At 36.0% G+C, this 11,299-nt stretch overlaps 1 protein-coding gene across 1 annotated transcript; it reads right to left on the bottom strand.

Moving 5' to 3' along the window:
* Nucleotides 1–340: 340 nt before the first annotated feature.
* LOC125869664 (uncharacterized) lies at nt 341–874 on the bottom strand. Its single transcript, XM_049550120.1, has one exon. The coding sequence runs from the start codon at nt 872–874 to the stop codon at nt 341–343; it is 534 nt and encodes a 177-aa protein (XP_049406077.1).
* Between the last annotated feature and the right edge of the window lie 10,425 nt (nt 875–11,299).

Below are 11,299 nucleotides of genomic sequence, written 5' to 3'. Positions count from 1 at the left end.
GAAGCATATATACAACTCATACTAAATGCACATCAACATGAGGAACACAATTCATGAAAACTCATTTTCTCATAAAAACATAAACTCATGAAGAACATGCATACCATAAGGAGACCATGGAGACACATATTCACACATGACTCCAAAACATGAAACAAGTTACAAGGAACTCTTGGTCTCAAGCTTAAATACGAGTAGAAGGAAAGAGATAAGGATTTCACAACTCTCAACAACCTTACTATTCAACATACTATCCCCCACTTAGGAGTAAACCCAACTAAGGCTAACATGTAAACAACATAGAAACCTCAATACAACACTCACAATCAACAAGGAACTATCACTTACCGGTGCCTTCATCCAGATTAGCTCTTTTGTCCTTGTTAGCTTGAACCACATAGAAACGGTTTCTCTTTGGGGCATTAGGATCTGAACCATCAAGAGAAGCTTGATTATCATCCCTTCCTTTTGCCGAGAGTGTTGGGCAATCTCTCATCTTATGACCCTTCTTTCCACACCCAAAACACCCATCTGTGCCGGCAAGACACTTACCCAAATGTTGCTTCCCACACTTGGCACATCTAGACCTATCAAAAGAAGAACCATTTCCATACCATCCTTGAGATTTAGTGTTAGACACCCTATCATTGTTGACCATTTGGGAATCTTGGTTGGAGAACCTCCTCTTGGACCTTGGTTGACTTTGTTCATTGAGCCTAGACCTTTTCATCTCTCTACTCTTCCTCTTAAGTTTGGACTCCTCAATAGATTGAGCATACACAATGAGTGTAGAAATGTTCATGTCATCATGAAGCATTGCCATACGACACTCTTCCTTAACTAGGTCAGATACACCGGTCACAAACCTACTCATCTCATCCCTAGGGTTGGACACCAAAGATGGAGCATACTTAGACAATAGGGTAAATTTCAAGGAATACTCCTCCACACTCATGCTTTCTTGCCTAAGGTTGATAAATTCCTCCACTGTAACCTCCCTCTTCTCACGGGAAAAGTACCTACCAAGGAAAGATCTCTTAAACTCCTCCTATTCTATAGGACCCACTTCTATAGCCCTATTATTTTTCCATTGAGTGAACTAAATTTGGGCAACATCCTTCAATTGGTATGAGGAAAGTTCCACTTTTTCTCTAGAAGTCACCTCTATAACATTGACTATCTTATACACCTCATCAAAAAACTCATGGGGATCCTCTCCCACCTTAGAACCAAGAAATATTGGAGGATTCATCCTCACAAATTTCATCAACCTAGAAGCCATAGAACTCTCAATTGCATTCACTCTAGGCCTCACACCTCTATTAACTTGGGCCGTCATAGCTTGGGCTAAGGTTAGAAAAGCCAACCTAATCTCTTTATTAGTCATGTCCGGAGCACCAACCGGAACTTGATTGTCTTGAGGAATTTGGTCACCTTGAAGACCTTGAGGATCTTGGGGAGGAACTCCCTCATTCACATTCTCCTCTTCCACTCTTCTTGCGGGCGTCCTTCTTGTATTCATATCCTATAAACACAAGAGAAGGATTAGGAAAAGGACACTTGAAGAGCTAAATCTAAGGCACAGCTTCAAGAAAATTGAAAGAAGTGTAACTTCCTAACATCCTATAGCCTTTCACTCATAGATGTGTCGCGACTCACACTGATGAACAAGACTCTGTTTGACATGGCTTGTGAGACATCAATCCTAAAAACCATTCCCAAAACCATATGCTTTGATACCATGTTTGTCACGAATCGAGTCTACACCCTGGAAGCAACACATCGTACTTGACCTCGAAGGGGTCTCATAAAAGCCTCATAGCATAATCATTGCATAAGATACTTAGAAATAGTGTGGAATTTAAAACTTTTCTTTTATATATTTAACAATCAAAAACATTAAAAGCAAGCGGAAGTGTATCGTCTCACATGACCATCTAAACAATATACTTGAAACAAAATAGGGTCACGGCCCTTTACAATCGACAAACTTAACATTAGTCTATTACATGAAAAGAAAGGAAACAACAACAACTTGTCCTCGATCTATGAGGACATACCACTTGGTCTTGGAGAATCTTAATTCCAAGCTTCACTAGAGAGAATCACTCAAATGTCGGAACCTACACTTGTAGTAAAACATAAAGAAGAATGGGTTAGCACAATTAAGTACTAAGTACGATAGCCGTGCAAAAACATGCTTAAAACAAACACTTTGTTTGAAAGTCATGATATATGCCATTTTGTAAGAGGCATAATATTCAACCATAACCAACATACAAGTCATTTAACCACATTCAAACATAATCACATATAAACCATTACCTTCATATTAAGCCTTCACCTCAAGCAACCCTCAAGCTATACTTTGTGCAATTTATGGATAGTGTCCCATACCACCATCCACACCAAAGTATCACCTTAAGGTCACCAAAAGTGAACTTATCATTCAACATTTCCACCCTTACACAATACTCAAAGAGACATAAATATTACATAAGTCATATCAACACAAAAACACCATTACCCAGGGCAACATTAAGTCATACTTGTGCAATGTATAAGTAGCATCCCATACTACTACTCACACTAAGTACTCCTTGAAGCCACCATAGACAAGGCACATTCATATTCATTAAGTCATGACAAAGAAGTAACTCATAATTAAATCCAAGTATAGCATGCATCATTACAGTAAGTACATAAGTCACATTCTTCATTATCTTCATTATCTTCATTTCATTAACATCACCTTCATTCATTAGACATTAGATAACATTAACATTATCATAAGAGCACATTCATAAAATTAACATTATAAAGGAATACACCACAACCTCTCTCAAAGCCTACTTGTTAAATGCATAGATGACGTCATATACCACCATCCACACTAAGTAGTGAATTCTTAAGAAGCCATAGTTCATTAACATTCTTTGTGGGGTAAGACTTAACCAATATAGACCATGTGAGAAATTTACGGAATCTCGGTGTCACCTTCACCGAATAAGGGATTCCTACTTGCCTAAGGTAAGACCATTGTTTTTAGCTTAAATGGATCCACTAGCTTGACCTATGTGGGAACATAGTTATAGGATAGGGATATGCTACTAGATACCCTACCTCAACTCACGGATGAGCATCCATCTTAAGAGATTGTTACTAGATACCCCTCATCAACTCCCCGATGAACATCCATCTCAATTCATATCCTCTCAGTGCTTAGCATTATTCCCCACATACTACTTAACATTCATTACATTAATCATCATTATGGGATAAGATATTGTTACTAGATACCCCGCCTCAACTCCCGAATGAGCAACCATTTCAAACCCAACATTCAGTCATTAGATAGCTCATAGATTCAAAGATGAGAATAGCCTTTCAACTAAGAATCTCATAGTGTGAGAAAAACCTTTCACAATATTTCATTATCATTCATTAGGGTACAATTGAAAATAGCCTTTCAATCAACCCATCATCATTAACATAATCATAGAAACTTCCTTCATTTGTCATTTATGAGTGTGTGTATGTGAGAATCACCTTTCACATAATTCATCATTATTCATAAGTGTTAATAGAGGAATAGCATTTAATCATTACACAATTGCATTCTAAACATGATCACATTAACTTCATTGGATTGACATTCATATACTAGATATCATGATAATAACTCAATTCCTCATACTATGCATTCATGGCCATGAATCCCAAATCATCAACACACCAACAATTCACTATAATTAAGAAATGCATAATGATACAATTCAATAACCCAAATTAATTTAGACATATTCCATTCATAAACTTTCATAATTATCAAACCCACATCATAAAAGCATAATTTAGGAAATTGAGAGAATTCATGGGTTCATAGAGTATTTTCATCATAAATCATCAATTAAACACTAATAAAATCATAATATATCATTAATAACCATTTGAAAATGTTTGTTGAAAGAACCCATGAGATTGAGTAAAACCCTAGGTTTTTGATAACTTGAAATCACCTTTGGAATTGGCTCCTTGAATGAAAATTTAAAAAAGGATGAAGACTACAATACCTTGCTATTTATTCCCCACGAAATTTGAGGAAGAAACACCTTGAATCCACAAACCCTAGCTTCAATGACTCCCTTCTTCTTCCTTGAGTTTAGAGAGAGAATTTTTGAAAGAAGGAACTCCTTATTTTGATTTGGGGAAATAAGGAGTAAATGACTTGTTTAAAGACTTAAAACTATATATGCTAGTGATATAAGCCATTTAAAATCAACCCAACATAATAATTAATAAAAGGGAAATTACTTAAAACTCTCAATTTTAGGCAGCCCCGTAGGGACCACGCCCAACTTAACGAGTCGTGAGGGGCACCATGGCTCGTGGTGGTGCCATTGGTCCTCTAGGCAGTGTGCCTCTCAACTTTCAGAAGCCCTCAAGGGCCTAAGGGAAGACCACGAGACCTCTCACGATCCATGGTCAAGATCACGAGTCGTGGTCTTGAGGTAGTGGCTTGGCCAAGCTGCCTTGTCTCATTTTGAGGCCAAGTGATCTTGACGAGCACTTTGATAGACCGTCTAGGGAACCACGGCTCGTAGTGGTGCCCATGGTCTTTGGGGCAGTAGCTCCCTCATCAAGCTAAGGCAATCCCAGGAGCCTTCCCATGGCTCGTGGTCATGACCATGAGCCGTGTAGTGGCTCGTGAAGGAGAGCCTTGGCTTGGCACCATTCTAGGGCTTACAACCTAGCCAACCACGGATCGTGAAGACCCTCGTGGTCTAGGAAGGCAATAGCTAGTCTTAGTTTTAGGTAGCCTAGGTTCCTAAACCATTGTCTACACCCAAAATCCTTAGCCCTTGTCCTTAACTCTTGACGTTAACCCTCACGTTTAGGCTCTATAATAACCTATCATTTTCTGAGTCGTTACAAAAAAGATCAAAATGATCAAAAGTGATAGAGGTGGCAAATATGAATCTCCATTTCCAGAAATATATGTTCGGAAAATGGAATCATCCATCAAACTACTGGTCTTTACTCTCCTTAATCTAATGGAATTGCGGAAAATAAAAACCGAACTTTAAAGGAAATGATGAATGTCTTACTTATAAGTTCAGGTTTACNNAAATAAAAACCGAACTTTAAAGGAAATGATGAATGTCTTACTTATAAGTTCAGGTTTACCACAAAACTTGTGGGGGAAAGCTATCCTTATAGCAAATCAAATACTCAATAGAGTGCCTCACAAAAAGATACATGTTATTCCATATGAGAAATAGAAAGGTAGAAAACCCAACTTGAAATATTTCAAAGTGTGGGAGTGTCTAGCCAAAGTTCAGGTTCCTACACCTAAGTGGGTGAAAATAGGACCTAAGACTGTGGATTGTGTATTCATTAGATATGGCACAAACCGTAAGGCATGCCGTTTTTGGTTCATAAGTCCGAACATCCGGATATTCATGACAATACGGTAATGGAATCAGATAAAGCTGAATTCTTTAAACATATATATCCGTATAAATCTAGACCTGAGTCATCTAGTGGGGGATCTAAACGACCTCAAGAAGAACCAAAAGAGAATGTACCTAATGAAGAGAGTCCAAGGTGTAGTAAACGTCAAAGGACAACTACTTCATTTGGATCTGACTTTGTAATATTCCTTCTTGAAAGTAAGCCTCAAACATTCAAGGAAACTATGTTGTCTAGCGACTCAACCTCTTGGAAGGAGGATGTCAATAGTGAGATTGAATCAATCTTAAGCAATCATACTTGGGAGTTGGTTGATCTTCCTCCAGGAAACAAACCCTTGGGTTCGAAATGGGTTTTCAAAAGGAAGATAAAAGATGATTGAACTATTGACAAATATAAATTAAGACTTTTTGTCAAAGGATTTAGATAGAACGAAGGTCTTGATTATTTTAACACATACTCGTCAATGACTAGGTTTACATCAATTCGGATGTTAATTGCCCTAGCTGCAATATATTGTCTTGAAATCCATCAAATGGATGTGAATACCATCTTCTTAAATGGAGAGCTGGAAGAAAAAATTTACATGGAACAACCTAAGGGTTTCGTAGTTCCCGGTAAAGAAAAGAAAGTATGGAAACTTGTTAAGTCATTTTATGGACTAAAACAAGCACCGAAACAATGGCATGCAAAGTTTGATCAAACCATGTTTGCAAATGGATTTAAGATCAACAAATGTGATACATGTGTCTACATTAAAGACGTTCCAAATTAGGAAGTCATTGTATGCCTATATGTGGATGACATGCTGATAATGAGCAAGGACATTGCTAATGTAAAAGCTGCTAAGCGTATGCTCGCTAGTAAGTTTGATATGAAAGATTTAGGAGTTATCAATTTGATATTGGGAATTAAGATTCATAAAACTCTTAATGGTCTAGCATTGTCTCAATCTCATTATATTCGAAAGATACTTGAAAAGTTCAAGTACTTGAATTTCAAAAGGGCAAAGACCCCAATTGATGTGAACCTTAATCTTGCTAAGAATAAAGGTGAAAGTCAGTCTCAATTGGATTATTCCAGAGTATTAAGAAGTTTGATATATGTTATAAACTGTACACGACCAGGCATAGCCTGTGCCATAAGTAAACTGAGTCAATACACAAGTAATACTAATCAAAATCATTGGATGACAATGAAGAGAGTTTTGGGGTACTTAGATGACACTCAAAACTATGCTTTGCATTACAACAAATATCCAGCAATTTTTGAAGGATATAGTGATGGAAATTGGATTACTGGGTCAACTGAAATGAAATCCACAAGTGGATATGTTTTCACTATTGGTGGAGGAGCAATTTATTGAAAATCATCCAAACAAACATGTATAGCTCGCTCTACAATGAAGTCTAAATCCATCGCCTTAGACAAGGCAGGTGAAGAAGTTGAATGGCTCCGAAATTTCTTAGAAGATATTACGTTTTAGCCCAAACCAATGGCCCCTATATTCATACACTGTGATAGTTAAGTTTTATAGGAAGGGCTGGAAGCGTTATGTATAACGGGGAGTCTCGTCACATACGACGGAGACACAACTCTGTTAGACAACTACTCTCTAGGGGAATTATCACAATTGACTATGTAAAGTCAAAAGATAATGTGTCAGATCTACTTACAAAAGGCCTAACTAGAGAGGGAGTTGAGATATCATCGACGGGAATGGGACTATGGTTGAGAACAAGTCATCGTGGTGGTAACTCTACCTAGAAGACTGGAGATCCCAAGTTCAAGAAGATCAAACAAAGTCATAGATGGCGGTTCAACATTGTCAAAATTTAGTTTATGGTCCATTCCCATGATGAGACAATGTTCAGTAACTAAGATAAAGGCATAAGGACTTTTTAATGGTTTCTAAGTTTGATACAGGTTATATCAAATAGTGTATCTACGAGATAACACAGTTAGAAACCACATATGTAAGTGTGAAGTGTAAGCCGCTTCAAGGAGAATCTGGTAAGGCCAGTTCTCCAAGCATTTATTAACCAAGACGTGTTCATGGCTGAAACGAACAAACCAATGAGAACCAAAAACATTTCAAGGGTTGATTGTGTGACTTATGTTGTCTAGGTATACACCAAAGCTCGACAGTTCAAAGATATTAAATCTACCGATTGACCGAGTATATCCTATATATGTTCCCTATGGAAAGTTCAAAGGGAAACTAACTTATCCAAATGCGATTAACCCTTACTTACGAGACACACAAGTTTTCATGCATATGTTTTAACAATAGTCATTCCCCATTCATATGGGGGATTATTGGGTTTTAGCAAGGTGTGAGTGAGAAATTAGGAAATGTGGGGGAACCAATTTGAAGGGAAAATGAAAAGTAATTTCTCCAATATTTTAAGAGTTAAAGGAAAACTATGGAAAGTTCAAAGGGAAACCTACTTATCCAGATGCGATTGACCCTTAATTACGAGACACACAAGTTTTTCATCCATATGTTTTAACAATAGTCATTCCCCATTCATGTGGGGTACTGTTGGGTTTTAGCAAGGTGTGAGTGGGAAATAAGAATGAGAAATTGGAAAATGTGGGGGAACTAATTTGGAGGGAAAATAAAAAGTCATTTCAAATGAAAAGTTTTTGAAAATGAAAAGTCATTTCTACCATATTGGTAGAAGAAAGGAAAAATATTGTCCTTATATTAGGAAACACTTCCTTTAATTCTTGAAAGGTTAAGGAGAAGGTGCCCCCTCGCACCGTCGTCGTCACTCGGCTTCGGCTTCATTTTTAGATTCGGATTATAATTTGGATTTGGATTTGGCAAATGATGTAATTGATTTATAATATTTTTGGATAAAATTTATTTAATCAATCTCATTAATTGATTTCCTTTCTCTTATAAATTAATTCAGAATGTTAATTAATTAACATAATTAATTTCACATAACAAAATTATTTGAAATTCGCACGTAACGGTAAAGTTGTTCTGAAGGAACCTGTTCCTTCCGAAAAGATGTTATTTTTCCCAAAAAACACAACGTTCTGGAAAGACATGTCTGAACAGATGCGTTCACACCATTGTCCGAACAAACGCGTTCCTTGGTGCTAGTGGCTATAAATAGAGAGTCTTTTTCTGGTTTTCAACACTGAAAATTTTTCCTCTCTGCATACATTTTCTTACAAAAACAAAATTGTTGATCGACTGAGTCTGTGTGTACTTTCGTTGTTGTTCTTGCATTCGCTGAAATTAGTGAAGATTGAGGTACCGCAACTTCTCTAATAGTTAATTTGTTTTATCTTGAGAGGAATTAATCTGTAACCTCGGGTACTTGAGGGGATTAGATTTTTTAAGAAAACACAGTAGGTTCTGCGGACTCAGACTATTTATTTGTTGTTTGTTTCATCTATTTTCTATTTATGTTTTTTCTAACCCGAATACAGGAGATAACAAAACTACCCAAACACTCTCATTCTCTCAAATCCCCAATTCTCATCCAAGTTCAACCTCTCCAATTCTCTTTCTCAAGCTCAAGGATGAAAACTAGGTATCCATATTTCAAGTCTCCTCTTTTCGCTTGCTTGCTAGGCTTTGATCATCAAGGTATGCGGGAGTTTACCAATGGATTCCATTCATCCACTGGGTAAAAAAGATTTCCAAATTTCTAATTTAATTTCACATAAATTGCTTAGGGTTTATCATGCAATCTCTGTGGGTCTTACTTGATTTTGATTTAATTGTTTGATTTCAATCTTCTTGTGCATGAATTGATTAAACTACATAATTTTCAATTGATTTTTTATAGACCTATGCTTTTTATGATAACGAGTTTATGAAAAAAAGCTTATGAAATTATGAAGTATGATTTAGGGAAGCTATGCATGTTTATGAAAATAATGTTATGAACTAAGATGCTTATGAGATAGACGTCAATGAGCTGTGAAAGTTTTTCTCACATATTACGAAATAATGATTGTGAAAGGTATTCTCAGATATGTATGAATCATGATTTTTTTAGGAGCTACTCTATGATAACTTATAATTGGATTGATAGTTTAATTGTGCTTTTCCAAGTATGATAATATGAATACGATTTATGACTAATTATGTTTGGATTTTACTTAGCACCGAGAGAACATTGAGATGGAGGCTCTCCCGTTAGTAGAGGCCGGGTCTCTAGAAACACACTACTAAAAACCTGCTTAAAAACGACGGACTGAAAAGCGATGGATGGGGTCGCTCCAAAAAGCGACTCATTTTGCAACATTGTCCGTCGCTTTTTAATAAAAATAATTATTTTTAAAATTATTTTACAAAAAGCGACGGATGACATCTCTTAGTCCATCGCTTTTTTTGCGGATTTTTGCGCCAAATATATAAATAATTAATAATTATTTATTTAATATATATAGCGACGCCGTCCGTCGCTTTATTAAAAATAATTATATATAAATTAAAAATTAACGACGCTGTCTGTCGCTTTAAATTTATTTTCTTTTTTTAAAAAAAAAATTATGGCAATGGACGGCATCTTTATATCCATCGCTTATTGGTCAAAATATATGTTCAACTATTTTTAAAAAGCGACGGACAGTGTCTCTTAGTCCGTCGCTTTTTTGGTCAAAATAATAGTCAACTATATTTAAAAAAAGCGACAGACTTAGAGACGCTGTCCGTCGCTTTTTATTAAATATTTGAAAGATAGATCACTATTTTCTTATTTTCCTCTCTCTCTTCACTCTTATTCTCTCCGTTCTCTCTATATTGATCCTCTACCCGTCACCGACGCCGCCCTTCCCCGTTGCCGGCGCCGGTCCGCGTCCTCTCCCAGGTCTGCCCTTCCCATTCGCTGTTCACCTTCGCCGGTCCCGTTGCTACAGTGTTGCTGCCTCTCCTTGTTAAGGTTAGGGTTCAATTTTAGTTTTTTTTCTTTCAATTGTAGTGATTATAATTGATTGTTTGTTAGTATACTATTGTTTTTGTTTGTTGGGTTGTGTTATTCAATTGTTAATTTGATTTGATTATTCTTAGTTAGGTATAGATTGTTGAAGATTTTTATTTTAGGTTTTTTTTTAAAAAAAAAATGGGCATTGTTAGTTGTGAAGAATTAGCATTTTTGTACTTTAGGACTAGTATAAACTTGAGAATATGTAATTTGAGGTTGAATTGGGATTTTTTTGGATTTGATTTTAGGACTAGTTACTAAGTGTTAATTTGAAGTTAGAAATTAGTAATTGAAGTGTTATGAGTAGATGATGAATGTTTGAATGTCATGAATTTAGATGATGAATGTTTGAATGCCATGAACTTAGAATTTCAAGTTGAACTTAGAACTTGAACTTGAACTTTGAACTTGAACTTGAACTTAAACTTAGAATTTGAAGTTAAACTTAGAACTTGAACTTGAACTTAGAACTTGAACTTGAACTTAGAATTTGAACTTGAACTTAGAACTTGAACTTGAAATTAGAACTTGAACTTGAACTTAGAACTTGAACTTGAAATTAGAACTTGAACTTAAATTTTGAAATTGAACTTGAACTTAGAACTTGAACTTGAACTTGAACTTAGAACTTAGAACTTGAACTTAGAACTTGAACTTAGAACTTGAACTTGAAATTAGAACTTGAAGTTGAACTTAGAACTTGAACTTGAAATTAAAACTTGAACTTAGAATTTTGAACTTAAACTTAGAACTTGAACTTGAAATTAGAACTTGAACGTAGAATTTGAACTTGAACTTATATAAAACTTGAACTTGAAATTAAAACTTGAACTTAAACGTAGAACTTGAACTTGAAATTAGAACTTGAACTTAGA

This window comes from Solanum stenotomum, chromosome 7, assembly GCF_019186545.1.
Source record: "Solanum stenotomum isolate F172 chromosome 7, ASM1918654v1, whole genome shotgun sequence".
Classification (NCBI taxonomy): domain Eukaryota; kingdom Viridiplantae; phylum Streptophyta; class Magnoliopsida; order Solanales; family Solanaceae; genus Solanum; species Solanum stenotomum.
Note: the sequence above shows the minus strand (reverse complement) of the source record. Positions and strands in the feature narration are given on the sequence as shown.

Coding starts and splice junctions, on each gene's coding strand:
- LOC125869664 (XM_049550120.1), bottom strand. CDS start 874: ATGAGTAGGTTTGTGACCGGTGTATCTGACCTAGTTAAGGAAGAGTGT.